The sequence below is a fragment of the Leptosomus discolor genome, chromosome 8 (assembly GCF_034619465.1).
Source record: "Leptosomus discolor isolate bLepDis1 chromosome 8, bLepDis1.hap2, whole genome shotgun sequence".
Lineage (NCBI taxonomy): Eukaryota > Metazoa > Chordata > Aves > Leptosomiformes > Leptosomidae > Leptosomus > Leptosomus discolor.
This window is the reverse complement of record NC_141398.1, coordinates 14,789,535-14,805,442: the sequence shown is the minus strand read 5'-3', so window position 1 is coordinate 14,805,442 and position 15,908 is coordinate 14,789,535. Positions and strand designations below refer to the sequence as shown.

General features: G+C 39.7%; 1 protein-coding gene across 1 annotated transcript in view; it reads left to right on the top strand.

The window, feature by feature from the left end:
* ABCA13 (ATP binding cassette subfamily A member 13) overlaps positions 1 to 15,908 on the top strand; it is a 152,183-nt gene that overhangs the window by 29,121 nt on the left and 107,154 nt on the right. The window contains 8 exon segments of the mRNA XM_086469448.1: positions 452 to 566; positions 1,194 to 1,523; positions 2,021 to 2,090; positions 7,487 to 7,621; positions 8,452 to 8,605; positions 11,479 to 11,649; positions 12,427 to 12,645; positions 15,657 to 15,853. Coding sequence (XP_086325574.1) covers positions 452 to 566; positions 1,194 to 1,523; positions 2,021 to 2,090; positions 7,487 to 7,621; positions 8,452 to 8,605; positions 11,479 to 11,649; positions 12,427 to 12,645; positions 15,657 to 15,853 — 1,391 coding nt within the window.

Genomic DNA, 15,908 nt, shown 5'->3' with positions numbered 1-15,908 from the left:
TACAGTGTAAAGCTGATGAAGCAAAAGAAAATGTGTAGAATTATTCTTTGTAAAACCATTAAAACTTCCTGACTATTAGAATTTAAAATTAGTCAGTGGTAATGTGTTAAAGTGAAGCAAAATTTGACTGGCTCATGTTACTCGTTACTGTCCAAATATATTAATTTGCCATAGACACGAATCTGAATTCTGTTGGACTTTGAACGGAGCCTTAAAAAGTGATTACATCAGTTTTATTTTTGAAAAATACTAATATAATATAGTACCAACACATATATTTAGTTTATTACATGAAAAATGAGCATTTATAGCCAGAACAAGTCTTATTGCTCATGTCAGATCTTGTTTTGTGTATACTTTAAGAATATTCCCAATATTAGTCTACTAATATTCTGCTAAAAAGAATTTTCCATTTGGGGGCTAACAACTCTGCATGTGTGTTCTTTCATAGATTCTTGAACAATATAGGGTTTTTTTTCCCACTTATGATGATGTTAACATGGATGGTTTCAGTTGCTGGCATGGTTCGCAAGCTGGTTTATGAAAGAGAAATTCATTTTGAAGAGGTAAGAGGCAGATTAGCCTCTGAAAATAAAACTTATTTATTAAAGTGTACTGAAATACGAAATTTAAACTTTGAGGTACTTTTATGCACTCATAATCTATCTGGCTTTCTTTTCACTTGTTTCCTCTGGGCAGTAGGTTCTAGCTGCCAACTCAGATTCACAGCATTGTTTGAGCATCAGGTCTGTATGCAAATATTGTTCCTGAGACAAAAAGCAACAAGCATGTTTCATGTTGTTTGGAAAAAGGTCTTGTGATTAGAATGGTTTTTATTTTGGATTCTTTTTCACGATTTGCTAACTAACGGCTAGTCTTAGTAGGTGCTAAGCATATGGAAGGTCAGGGGGTTTTATTATATGTTTTCTGTATGGATAAATATATTTTTTTTGAAGAATTATACTGATCTTTATATTGCTGGATTAAGTTTTTTTTCATTTGGGAAATTATCTAATTTCTCTAAACGTTGTGTTGCAAGACAGGCCTTATTTTTTAATGCTTTAGAATATTAAATCAACTTAATAGTTAATTTTGGTTAAAAAAAAGAAAAGAAAAAAAAAGAAAAAAAATAAAGGAGAGAAGAAGAAAAGTTTTTTCCTAACTTTAACTCTCTTTGTTATGTTCTTTTGCAGTATATGAAGACAATGGGTGTACACCCAGCCATTCATTTCTTTGCTTGGTTTCTGGAGAATGTCATTGTGCTCACAATAAGCAGCTGTGCTCTGGCCATCATTTTAAAAGCAAGTGGTATCTTTGCTTATAGCAATGGCTTCCTCATCTTCCTTTTTCTCCAGGATTTTGGAGTTACAGTTATTATGTTAAGCTATTTTTTGGGAGCGTTTTTTAGCAGTGCCAATACAGCAGCTTTGTGTGCCAGCCTTATGTATATGATCAGTTTTTTACCCTACATAGTTTTGTTGGTCTTGCAGAACCAGTTGAGTTTCACCATTCAGATTATAATGGTAAATATTTCTTTTCCTTTTTTAATTTTTCTCCTCCAACTATGCTGTGACTTTCCATAGTTTTACCCTGTCTCAGCATATAGTACCCAGGTGCATGTTCCTTCTGTCTCTTCTTGAGTTCTAGTCTTAGAAAAATGAGTAGGACCACTACTTTTACTACAGAAAGTATATTCCTTTGCATGCTTTTACAGTGTTATACATTATAGGTTTTCAGTGTGTAGTAGACTTATGATGGTCTATAACTTGTTGTGAAGTTAAATAATGTTTTTCAATATTAATAACTAGGTCAGTGGAGCTCTTTAAGGTGAAGCAAATACTACTGTAGTATGTGGGGGAGTATTGTTAAAACATAAAAGTAAATAATTGCCATTAGTCTACATGAAAAAAAGGTCTATTTTATGCTTGCTTTTAGTATCACAAGTTATTTTATTTCATGGAGTTTGTTAACTATGTGTTTTATTTGATTTTCACATCCTGTTTCTTCTCTGGTGTTGTAGTGTCTTCTTTCTACAACTGCCTTTGGACAAGGAATATTTTTCATTACATTCTTTGAGGGCCAAGAAATAGGTAAGCTCTCCAGTCAGAAGAAAAGTAATTATTATTTCAAAAACTACATTTGGAAACCTTTTTCACTTTGTTCTGAAAAAAACCCTCTAATTGTGAGTTAATAGGATAAATCATAACAGGAGAAAAACCTTTTTAATGACCCTTGCAAAACAAGTTAAGCTTGTGCCACTTTCTAGCAGTAAATTAAAGTGGGCTTAGCATTCGTTTATTTGCAATACAGGTTGGAGGAACATGACATCCCATTAGATGACAGAATGAGTGTATTCAACCAATGGAATTGTTCTGGAGATGCAAACCCAGATGTTACATTTAGTGAAATTCAGTAGAGCTACCTAAGGGCGAGCATCTGACTGAATATTATTGTACTCATTGAATGTGTTCTCTCTCTCTGACCAGTGGAGGAAGCTTTGGCAAGGTATTTAGAGCAGTTTCTTAGAAGTCCTCAGTGATGTCAGTGGCAGCTCTAGTGCTTGCTTTCTGGGGAAGATATAGACAGGGAGTTTTGTAGGATCACAAAATGATTGAGGCTGGAAGGGACCTCTGGAGGTCATCTAGTCTACCCTCGTTGCTCAAAGAGGGCCACCTAGAGCCAGTTGCCCGGGGCTCTGTCAGAAGGACAGTTCCCCTGTCCTGCGACAGGGGGAAGCTCCTGTGTATCAGTTTGTGACCACTGCCCCTTTTCATGTCACTGTGTGCCACTGAAAAGTGCCTCGTTCTGTCTTCTTTGCACCCTCTTTTCAGGTATGTATATTTTATAAGAACCCTCTCAAGCCTCTCTTCTCCAGGTTGAACAGTCCTGGTTCTCTCAGCCTTTCCTCATAGGAGGAATGCTCTAGTCCCTTAACCACCTCTGTGGCTCTGTCACAGAGGCACCCACAAAACAGCCAGAGCAGTCACTCAGAACACCCCTACAGACCTAAACAAAACACAAATCTGGATGCCAGGCAAAGGTACTCACAAAACAGCCAGAGCAGCTACTCAAAATGGAGATTTATTCCAACTAAAGTTAGATAACACTCTGACAGACCAAAGTAAAGTTTGGATGTTAGTTGGGAATATATCACTACACAGCTGACTTAAGAATTCTTAAGTTTTTTGTAAATGGGCCTCTTAGAAAAATGATCCAAAATGTGCACTCACTCATCTTCTAAAAGGGGGGAAAAAATCTCTCACACAAGGGTACCCAAAAGGGCCGAGGGCTCACTCAAGGATATATCCAGCAGTATTCACTCATCAAAGGCAGGGGGGTGAGGGCACTCAATCCCAGGATATTTCCTCAGGTGGTGTCCTGACCCCAGGGGAGAGTCCCCAGCCGCAGGCCTGCTGTTCCGAGGAGGACCAACTCAAATCAGCTCTCCAGCAGGGCCCCAGTTATACCTGAGTGGAGTCTGAACTGTAGTCAGCTCTAAGTAGTTAGCACCAGTGGGAGAATGCAAGGTAAACAAAGTGATCAGGTTTTCCACGGCTGGAAAGCCACCTTCTTTATGTGCTTTGTCCAGTCTCCAGAAAGACCTGGTCTTTATTGGGTCTTTAGCAAGCCCCGTTTCCAGGTCAGGGCAGATGCACCTGCCACAGGCCCTTTGCTGGACTCTCTACAGTACCTCCATGCCTTTTGTTTTGTAATGAGGAGCCTGGAACTGGACACAGCACTCCAGGTGTGGCCTCACCTGTGCTGAATAAAGGGGAAGGATCAGCTCCTTTGACATGCTGACAATGCTTTCTTTGCCTAAGGCAGCCCAGGATACAGTCAGCTTTTTTTGTGGCAAGGGCACATTGCTGCCTTATGTTCAACTTGTTGTTCACCAGGACCCTCAGGTCCTTTTCTGCAAAGCTGCTTTCCAGCTGGGTGTTCCCCAGCATATATTGGTGCATGGGATTTTTCCTCGACAGGTGCAGGACTTTGCACTTATTAAACTTCATGAGGTTCCTGTCAGCCTGTTTCGTCAGCCTGTTCAGGCCTCTCTGGGTGGCAGCATGATTCTCTGGCACATCAGCCATTCCCAGTTGTGTGTCATTAGCAAACTTGCTGAGGATACACTCTGCCCTGTTGTCCAGATCATTAATGAAGATGTTAGACAGGATCAGACTCAGTGTTGGTCCCTGGGTTACATTGCTAGCTACTGGCTTTTGACTAGACTTCATGCCACTGATCACCACTCTCTGGACCTGGTCATTCAGCCAATTTGCAGTCCACCTCACTGTACTCCTCTGTCTTGGTTTGAAAGACGGGTGTCTGTGGAGGAAGGCAGGAGCCTCCCTTGAAATGGAAAATGCAACCCCCTTCCCTCCAAATTATTACAATTTTGAAATTAACGGGCCTTCAGGCAAAGATATGGGGAATAGGAATAACAGTTCTTTACTAATATATATATATATATATATATATATATAACACAAGGCAGGGAAAAAACCCAACTGGTTTACACTGAGGGAGTCAGAAATACAACCTGACACCCTGTTAGGGTGGCAGTAGCAGTCCGATAAGATGATGGCTGCAGTCATCCTGAAGTGATGGATGTAGTTCTGTTGAAGCAGTGATCTTGTAAAAGGGTCTGGTCTTCCTCCAAAGGTCCAGTGGTAGGTAGGTAGCTCTTGTCCTCTGGAACTCCAGTGGGGGGGAAAAACTCCTCTGGGAATCCAGTGGAAGAAGGCTGCTAGGGTGTTCGAGATCTCGGTTTTTATTTGGCATGGACTGCTTGGCTCCTTCCCCCCGGGCGGAGCATCTCACAATGGGATGGGGAGTCCTGAGGCAGTTCCTTGATGGGCCATTAACAGGAGATGGTCCAGGAGCGAGTTATCCATGGGTCAGGCGATAAGGCATTGTTGTGCCCATTAACAGAAGATAGTCCAGAGGGGGGAGGCAGAGACCACCTGGTCTCAACAGCTCCTGAAGATGGTAATAGAATACTTTTTTTTTTCTTTTGGCACATTTTCCACTGTAACCTAGGACATCCTCCAGCCCATGCTTCGTTACCTCCATTAGAAGGATCTTATGGAAAACTGTCAGAAGCCTTGCTGAACTCCAGCTAGACAAAATCCACCAATGTCCTCTCATGTACCAGGCCAGTCCTTTCATTGTAGAAGTTTAATCACATCAGTCAAGCATGACTTCCTCTTGGTGAAGCTATACTGACTACTCCTGATGATGTTCTTGTCCTTCATGTGCCTGGAAATGGTTTCTAGGATTAGCTGCTCCATCACCTTCCCAGGGATTGAGATGAGGTTGACTGGCCTGTAGTTCTCTAGGTCCTCCTTCTTGAAGATAGAAGTGACGTTTGCTTTCTTCCTGTCTTTGGGCACTTCTATTAGTTGCCATGATTGATCAAAGATTATTGAAAGTGGCTTTGCAATGACATCTGTCAGCTCCTTCAATGCTCTTGAGTGCATCCCATCAGGGTCTATGGACTTATGTACATGCAGTTTGCGCAAGCGTTCCCTGACCTATTCCTCTTCCACCAAAGGTACGTCATCCTTACTCCAGACATTTCCCTCAGTCTCTGGGACCTGGGATTTCTGAAGACCAAACTTGCTAGTAAAGACTGATGCAAGTACCTCAGTCCTTTTCCACAGTACCTCAACCTTTTCCACATCCTGTGTAACCAGGTTGTCTGTCTTGTTGAGCAATGGGTCCACACTTTCCCTCATCTTCCATTTGTCACCTATGTACTTATAGAAGCCGTTCTTGTGGTCTTTCACATCCCTGGACAGATTCAATTCCATTTGGGCTATAGCTTTTGCAACTTCATCCTTGGATGCCAGAACAATGTTTCTATATTCCTCACAGGTTATCTGTCCTTGCTTCCACCCTCTGCAGCCTTCCTTTTTGTGTTTGAATTTGGCCAGGAGCTCTTTGTTCATCCATGCAGGCTTCCTGGCATTTTTACCTGACTTCCTATTCATTGGGTTGAACTATTCTTGAGTTTGGTAGATGCGTCTGGGTTCACACATGCACTAGTGGAGGTTTATGAGAACAATATTGTACAGAATAAGAACAGTGTAAGTTATTCACTCTCAACATAATACTAGGATGAATATTTAACTATTATACATTGGAAAGTAAGAAAAAAAATTGCCTTTACATTGTAAAGCATTTTGTACATTTCTCCTGCATGACCCTATTCACACTCAGCCTAAGTAACAGCTTGCCTCTGCAAGCTTGGAGGCACCTGGTGAAATCCCCACTGAGCTACTCTGCAGGTGCAGAAATGCGTGAGAACACCTTATTATGTTTAAGTATGAGGAAGAAAAAAAATATTTGGAAACTTGCTAAATGTTCTAGCAGGTTATTACATGTTTTAACATGGTGTTTCCTACTATGCCTAAGCTAAGAGCTGCCCCTATTGATGCTGAAGTTTTAGAAAACTAAGAAATGAATGTCTGGGCCCTTGCTAAATGTCTACAAAGGATATGCATTTATGTGTTTAAATATATAAAGGGATGTAATCCCTTTCTTTTTTTATTACTATGGCAAGATGGATATTCATGACAGTGGATGCTTCAAACCACTAGGCATTGGGAAAGTATCAGAAAGATACAAAAGTTGGTAAGAGTGGAAGAAAGAGTTGCAGAAAATATTACTTAAATTTCCCATCAGACACTTAGTCAAAATGACTCATCTTTACTGAAGAAAGGGCAAAATGTGCTTTGTGGAAAAACTGCTTTTCTTGATGATTATAGAAAAAGAATTATAGAAACAATATTATGACCTGCTGTACTGCAAACAAAGTAGCATTTTCAGAAAAAAACGCAATGCTTTTTGTAAATCTACAGTATGGTTACCTTTTTTTTGTTTTCCATTTAGCGATATGGTAGCTTTCTGTAACATTAGTGTTTTGCACCTTCTTTCTTCCTTTCATGTCTTCTGCAATGTAATTATTTTATGAAGCAGTTATTCAGCGAGCTTGTTGTTCCAGTATACCTCTGAATACAGTCATGCACACAAATACTTGCTTCTTAGTTAGAATTCACAGATTTAAGTTTTCAGATTTAACGTTATAGAAATGTCTTTAAACTGTGTGTAAAATTCTTTATAATATCACTGGAATGGCATAAAGCCTGATTCATTGAAGAGGTCAGCGCCCTATTTAGTCACAGAGTCATAGTTCTTTTTCTTTTTGCAGATTGAGGGCCAGATAAAACTTCATAAACAGCCCTTTCTACAACAGCTTCTCTGCATTTTCCCAGCAGCAGTGTCACCTGCTGTTCTAACAGAGGCTTGTAGAGGCATAGCAATTCATTTCTATTCATTAGGATTACTGTTATGACCTACAGCCTTTCTTGTGTTAGTGCTTAAATACCCAGAAGTGCGTGCTATTGATGTGTTTGTGATCTTTAATTCTGTACTGATTTAGCTTTGACCTTCTAAAAGTCATTATTATTGCTATTATTACTACCAGGAATCCAGTGGAATAATGTGCACCAGTCAATGGCACAAGGAGGTTGCATGACCTTTGGATGGATGTGCTGGATGATGTTCTTTGACTCCATTTTATATTCTATAGGTGGCTGGTATTTCAGCAATATTATTCCTGGTAAGATCATGGAGTTGTTCTTATTTCACGATTTTGAAGAAGTTATAGAATGGAATGGATAAAATGGGCTTTCCTCATTGTATGCAACTAAACCAAAACCGTATTTTTTTCTGAGGTTTTGATGTGCAAAACTGCCTTATTGCCTCTAGGGACTGGGTAAGAAAGTCTTCCTGCATATGTAAACATTGAGCTGCACTAACACATGTACTAGAATTTGTAGCCAGGGACGAAATAGATTTTATTTGCTTATGGAGATGACACAGAGAGTGTATCGTGTGATTGATAAGTGCAGCCTGGAAAGATTGGGCAATGCCAAAGTTTAGGTAGTGTGTAGGAGTGTGCATTTTTGTTCTTTTTTTTTTTTTTTTGGTGTTACAACAAATGTTTCTTATGCTGGCTGATTTATTTAAATTGTGCAGATAGTAATGGAAGAATAATCTTTAATGATTAGTGCAATGGATTATTGTTATAACAAAAAATAAGGTTGTTTGCCTCAGCAGGCCATTTGGTGCATTTTCTGTCCTCTAGGTTACAAGATTGTTAGGCTTATTGTTTTTATTATAACATTATTGTTAAGTCTATGACTCTGTTACACTTTAAAGCTGACTTGGAGATAGGATAAAGCACAGTATCACTGAGGACTGATTACTTTATGGCAGGACCTGGTGTTATGTCCAAATGACTTCCTTCCACTTTATTAAGGTTTGTTAACTGTGGTTAACAGTTTGAATTAATTAAATGGTCTAACCAACTCTTTGTAAGTAATGATAGGACATAAGTAGTCTACAAGTCTACACATTTTTCAAGTTTCTATCATAATTATCATCTAGGAAAATGTGGATTAAAGAACCGATGGTACTTTCCCTTTACTGTTTCTTACTGGAAGAACCTGTGTGGTGCAGGGAGGAGGAAGAGACACTATCTGAATTCTAATATGTTTTTCTTCAACAAAAACTCCCAAGAAAAAGGTTTGTAGGCATAATAGTCTTTTAATAATGTCTCTCTTCTGAATGGTGTACTGATTTTGTTCAATCTGCTTTTATATTACGTGTTTAGATCTCCCTTTCCTCCATCACATAGCGTATGTTATGAATGTTATATACTAACTGTTAGTTCTGCTGTCACCTGTAGTGCTTGAATCATTCAATTAAAACTACTGTACACAAATATTTAAGATATCTCTTTAAAAAATGTAAAATAATTATCTCTTGGGTTCATCCTGTCCCAGTGTATTGCCTCTGCTATGTTAGGATCTTCTGAAGTTCCTTGAGCTCTTTCATACTCTTACTGAATCTGAAAAGTGTTGTGCTTTATTAGCTTTTCTTTTTCCCTGCAGTTTGATTTTCTTCCTCCTCTGCTGTTTTTATTTGCTTTTTGTTTCAGTGGAAAAATTAACTTCATTCATTTCCTTCCCTTCTGTTTCTTATTTCCCTCTTCTGTTTCTGCTTCTTAGCCTCATGTTTAAAAAGCTACTGTTACTGTAACTAATTTTTATCTGCCTCCAGATACTTTCACTGCTCTTCTATTTCTTTGTTTAGTTGCTTAAAATTAATTGAGGGTTTTTTTAGCCCCCCCATCCCTCCCCTCAGATCTCTTTGAGGACTTTCTCACATTTCATTTATGTTTTGTGAATGAAGGAGTAAGTCCCCTATATTACCTCCCGGGCCTTAGAAAAACCTGGTTGGTTGATGTGTTCTTTTTGGATGTTTTGATATCTTGGAAATGATCTAGTTGTTTGTAGCACAGATAAAGAATCTGAACAACTCAGCAGTTTTACGTATTGGTATCTCCTAGAGTAGGGCAAACTCCAAAATGTCTTGAGGTTCTTTTAAACATTTGTGGAAAAACAGTCTAAATTTGTGCAATTTGGAACAATTTTATTTTGTTGAGATGACTGTCTTTGGCCCATACTTAAAATGAAGATTTCCAGTGTTTCCCTTTGGGGTCACCACATCATCAGTGGAAAGCGAAATAAAAAACTCTCCTCTGCCTGAAAAGTTACTAATGCCGTCTCTGGCTCAAGCCATCCAGGTCATTGCCTGCAGCTTCGTGGATCTGTCCAGCCCACTTCTCTGCTTAAACTGAGACACGTCACATGCTCGGTAGCAAACTGCCTGTGTGCGAACTCTAACACTGCCATGCATGCAAAGGAACTTGCTCTCTTTCATGAATTGGGTGTCGTTGTACTGATAATGAGAGAAATGCATTAATGAAAAATTTGCTTGGAACAGCAAAGTGACTTGCTCCCAGGCAATTTCTGCATTTGTTCCATATGGCCCAGGTAAGGACTGGTTCAGCGGGAATGGAAAGCACTTTGGCAATCAGAGGTGCATTAGGGAAGGGCTGGAGTGTACGTCCTGTGAGATGCAACTACAGCTAGAGTAGTGCTGGCAGAGACCTGGGTGCTGAGTACCCACTTGGATGTCCTCTTAGAAGTCCTAGGGTGATGAATTTACTGCTTGCAATTTGGAGCTCTTCCTCTGAATCTTACCTGAGATACGTTGTCTGAGGCTCACTCTATAAGTTCTTTGTTAAGTTCCAGGATGTTCTTGCAAAATTAGGAAGTAGTGGAAATGGCACAAATAATGTTTTCCACTAGTTCTAGTGTCCAGACCAAAAGCTAGAGAAGCTAAATGGAAGAGAGGTTCCTGGGTAGAAGGACATCAGAAATGTCACAGCTGCTGGTAGTGTCTTGCTGAATGATGATAAGCTTCTGGCAAAAGTTCTTTCTAAACTTAAAATTGACTGTGAAAGGAGCCAAAACCATCTTTATTCACAGCCTAAACAAACCAATCCTTGGAATCATTACATAATTTTTGTATTTATAATTTGATTTACATAATTATATATCTTTTATATGAAGTATAATTATATCTTCTTGTAATATTTATTTTATTTCATTATACATAAAACCATTGCATGAAATATGAACTATAGATATTAAATATATATTTTATGTATTTTGATATATAAAACATATATTAAAAAGGATAATTCTATCTTCTCATAATTCTCATCTGTAACAGTTTCTGTTCCTTTGGACTAACATTTCAGTTTGGCTTGCCTTTGTTTAAAAAGAAAAAAGAAATCCCACTGCCAGATTTCTTAGTTGTAATGAGTGAATAATTACGTGTTAATAATATATTTATGGGGCTGGTGATTGCCTGTGCTCATGTTTGTCAAGTAGTGCCAACTTTTCCTCATGACATAGAGAGGAAGTCAGCTTGATCTGTGTCATATGGTCATCTCAGTTTGCTGAGCTGGTTACCTCACGGTTAGAAAAATGCTGGGCATCTACTTGCATTGAGGGCCTTGAATTATGTTTAGACTAGACTGCTGCTCTGAATCACTTCACAAAGAGATCTGCTTTGCTTTATTGACTGAGGGAATTAAGAGGATTAACTGACTATGCCTGCTAATGCTATGTTAATGTTACGTGCCTGAAACTGGATGGCACATATGGAGTGTTTCGCACAGTTAGAATTTTGTCATTCTTATGGGCACAAAACAACGATTCAAGCAATGTTATGATAAATGTTTTTTCTGCTAGCAATGCAATATAAGTATTTTATGACTCTATGGACATATATGTGGGCATGCATACAACTTGGCATAATTGTTTTAGGTGACTTTTTGAAAATGCAAATAGGCCAAATTCTTAGCAAATATTAACTGGCACAGTGTCTTTGGTTGCAGTGGAGCTTATGTAATTTTGAAGCATCTGAACATCTGTTCTAGGCTTTGGTAAATGGCAGCAGGGATTAAGTTAATATATATAAACACACACACACACAAGTTTCGATTCAGCAGCCCTCTTGACCTGCTGCTCTTCCTTATACAGACCAAACACCTCCAAGTGGGAAAGGCCCTTGTACTGAAGGAGCCACCATTGGTGTGGTGCTGCTGTCTCTCACCAAAGAGCACGTGGATGGCCAGAAGGCTGCTGTTAAAGATCTCAGCCTCACTTTCTATAGAGGTCAGATAACAGCGCTCTTGGGACCTAACGGAGCTGGCAAGACAACAGTTATGTAAGCCTGCCATTTAATGGTATTATACTCCCCTCTGATCTCTGCTATGAGTTCTTACTTCAAAACGTTTGTGAACTCTTTCCTATGTCTTTTTTCTTTATTCCAAATAAATATTTAATAAACTCCCCAAAGCACATGAAAGTGTAGGCTATATATCTGCAACAAAACCAGTGTAGTGAGTAGAAAACTGGGTCCTCTGTGCTACTGAAACCTGATGTAACAGTTCAGGAGCAGCTTAAGTAGGAGCTGGGTGTGTCTAGTCGTGGAGTTGAACACTTCTTGGGAAAGTGTTCTTTTCTGGCATTCCATGTGTAGTACTATCACATGAAGAGTATGGCGTTTCATGGGGTTGTGTGTTTTGTTCCTCAGGGTTGCAAGGGACTTCTTTCTTGGCAGTTGACCAGAAATGAAAAAAACAAAATGAAAACAACATTAAAAAAGGCCTGAATTAAGAACATTAACTATGATCAGCTTTAATAAAAACGGTGATGCAGGATGGGACCCAGTTAGGAATTACTCCTCAGCTAGAATACACACACGAAAAAGGAAACAATTTTCTGTTATGTTTAGTTGGGAAAAAGTGGATATTGTTCTGGAAGTAAGGAAATCAAGGTTTGTTGAGACCATTAGTGGTGTTTCTGTAACTACGCTCAACTGAAGTTGTGTTGCTCTAAGGATGCTAGGACGTGCCTCAGGAAATCCAAGTGTGAGCTATGTAATACAGTCATTACACATGATCTTACTGAATTGGCTTTTTTCTTCATTTTTTTGTATCAGATCACTGTTGACTGGTCTGTATCCACCGAGCTCTGGTACCATTATTATTAATGGAAAGGACATACGTACCGATCTAGCTGCCATCAGGACAGAGCTGGGTGTTTGCCCACAGTATGATGTCCTGTTCGACATACTAACGGTGCGAGAACACCTGCTACTTTATGGATCAGTGAAGGCACCGGGCTGGACAAAGGAACAGTTGAATCAGCAAGTCAGTGGGTAAGATTTTCTTTCATTTGTTGAAGTCTGTTAAGTAAATTGGTAGTGTCTATTGCAAGCCACTCAGACAAGACAGTGCTAAAGCAAAATTGCAAGTAGGAGCAAAAGGGAACTGCAGGTTTTCCATGAGATTTTATCACACTTCATGTTCTGAAATCGTGCCTTGAAAATAGATTTCCTAGTTTCTACCCTTTACTTGAATGTATTTGTAGTGAAACTGTCAATGTTTAAAAACCTGGTTTACAGAACCAGCAAATAATCGTGTTTTGTCTGGAATGGAGATGGTTAGCCTGGTAGCAGCTGTAGTGGTTCCTGCCTTGGGCTGTCTGCCTTACCTCCCTCCTTGCTGGAAAGGCAGATAGAAAGTAAACTGCTGTGTGTTTGCCCTGAGTTTTCAGGTAAGTCAGCACTGACTTTATTTATTGTCTTGTATTCCCTCACCTGCAATAGAAGGAAGACTGGAAAACCAGAAAATGCAGGTAAAGGCAGTGCTTGTTAGTCTCTTTAAATAGGCCATAATATTTTTCCTTTGTCAAATTCAGGCTTTTTTATAAGTGAAGGGGGTTAAAAACAAATAATCCAATAGAAAAAACAAGCCAGCACTGACATGACCTCAGAGGGGTCAGGGACAACTCTGTGCAGGGACAACTGTATGTGGGTTGCCATGTTTTGCTGTTCCTTGGTGCTGTGTTGGTCCTCCCCTGCACCAGTCCTTCCCACTGCACCAGTCCTTCCCACTGCAGCAGTCCTTGTCGCTGGGCCGGGCCATTCCTCTGCGCTGGTCCTTCCTGCCCCACCAGTCCTTGGCACTGCGCCATGCTGGCCCTCCCCGCCGCATGGCAAGCTCCACAAAGCCATTGAACATCGCAGGGGGCTCTGCGTGGTGCCATGGGGAGCCCCAAGGACCTGGCAGTGAGCAGCCTCTCACAGGAGGTGAGCTCGTCCCTGCAGTGTGCATTGCACAGGAAGGGAGGAGAAGGTGCACAGGGAGTGGGGACAGTGGCAGGGGAGGCTGGGGGGGAGCAGCTCCAGATGCAGCTCCAGGCGTGGGGGGAAGCCTGGCAGGAAACCTGCTGTTTTGTCGGCCTTGGCTGCCTTTTTTTTTTTTTTTTTTTCTCTTTCTTTGCAGGGCTGTTGTTTTGCAGAGCTCATTGTGCAGTTGGGAGGGCTGGCATGGCGCCATGTGGTAGGGAGGAGCAGCATGGTGCCATGATACCAAGGGCTGGCGGAATCTGCTGGCATGCACAGAGTTGCCTCTGTGGAGAATTGTCCCTGCACAGACTTAGCTGCACAGAGTTGTCCGCGCAGAGTTGTCCCATTCCCACCCCTGAGCATTTGCCACTTGTCAGGTTGAGAATGTTTGCTGGTGTTTTTAGGTTGCTACTTCTTTGACACAAGATTAAATCCTCTTCATTTTTGCATCCTGTGTATTGAAGTACTAGTAAACTGTACAAGATGAGATCTTGTTCACTAATAGCAAACTGCATTTTTCTGAACTTTAGGAATAAACTGTATGCTCTTCTAATAGTGTGGCAGTGTAAATAGTTTCTGTTTACCTTCTGATTCATGCTAGACTATGTGGAGGGCTGGTCACTGCCTTGCTTCAATGGAAATGAATGCCAGATTGGTGGGACTTCTCCTTAAGCATATATACAGACTGCTTTAGGGTATATACAAGCACATTTGTGGCAAAGTGGCTTTCCTTTTTAGTAGATATCCTAAAAGCCCTTTAATCTAAAATTCTGATCAGACAAATCTCTGGTGTGGGACACTGCATTCTCTCTGGAAACAACAGAAACAACTCTCTAGATCAGCAAAGACAAACCAAATCTAGTGTTTGGTTAAAATTTATGCAAAATAATATCCTGTATTTTGTTGTGCTTAGACTGCTGAATTGTAATTTCAGCAGCAGTCTATTGTACTAATGGCACGTAAGAATACTCAGGACTCTGCAGGCCTTGCTGCCAAGGAAAATTAAACTTTTTTAGAAGGCAATGAATGCTTTAAAATACTTCAGAGAAATTAGAAATGCAGCAAAACAATGAAACAAAATTTGCTTTTTATTAAACAAAAAAAAGATGACTTCTAAAGTGATTAAGAACAATTTTCCTGGATATATATCTATACAATTACAGAAACCTGTTTTCTCAAAAATAAACATTTCTCTCTGAGCAAATGTCATGGTTTACAGACTTCATATTCACTCAATTGATTCAGGAGATTATCTTAGGACTGTTAAGCCTTTTATGTCTTGCTTGCCAGGCTGATAGCAACTGAAAGCTTTTAGGTCAATGACTGGATGTTCAATGCCATGAAAAAAGAAATTGATGGTCTTCCAGTGTTGCCTTTATTCAGCATGTTTCCACACACTGCTCAGATGCAAGATCATCAGAGGCCAAGGACTGAAGAGGCAATGTCTGTAAGGTAACTCCCAGTCCTTAAAAAGGAATTAGATCAGGTTGGATTAGGTAGTATAATTCAAGCTAGGTATCACTAATCTGTTTACTTCACAGAAACATGTCTTCAAACACAAAAAAAAACTAAAAAGAAAAAAAAAAAGCAGCAGTGTTGCCTTATTTATTTCAAATGACTACACATTTTCTAAAAACTCAGGCATTTTTGAGGTTCTTTATGTAGTTGCAAAAACTGAAGCACTGTTTGAGTTATGAAACTAACCATCTTTACCATGGTTTAAGAGGCTATAATGTAGAATTTGCTGAAATTGTTGGACAAACTGGTGTTTATTTTATTGGACTTAATTTGAAAATTGTCTGTTATCCTGCAAAATAGTTATCCAGAATTTGTATTTCAGGTGGTGATGAGTACTTCGTAAGTGAAGAGATAATTTTTTTCTGTTGTTTTTTGTCACCAAACTGTATAATCCATCAGAGGTAGTATTTTTTTTTAACTTTCCATTTACAGTCACTTTTCAGTTATTCTGCTCTGAATGGACATGTTGTGACTGGAAAAACTTTTTCAAAATTGGTTCCATTTCTATACTCTTGTTTCAGAGCTCTGGAAGATGTGGATTTATCCCAACATCAGTATAAACCTGTTGGAGCCCTTTCTGGGGGAATGAAAAGGAGGCTGTCAATTGCCATCTCCTTTATTGGAAACTCAAAGACAGTTGTTTTAGATGAGCCCACCAGTGGAGTAGATCCATGTTCTCGCCGTAGCATCTGGGATGTTCTTCTGAAGAACAAAACTGGTACAAAGCTTATACATATAATTTGTTGCTTATTTTCCATTCTGGAATTCTGTTT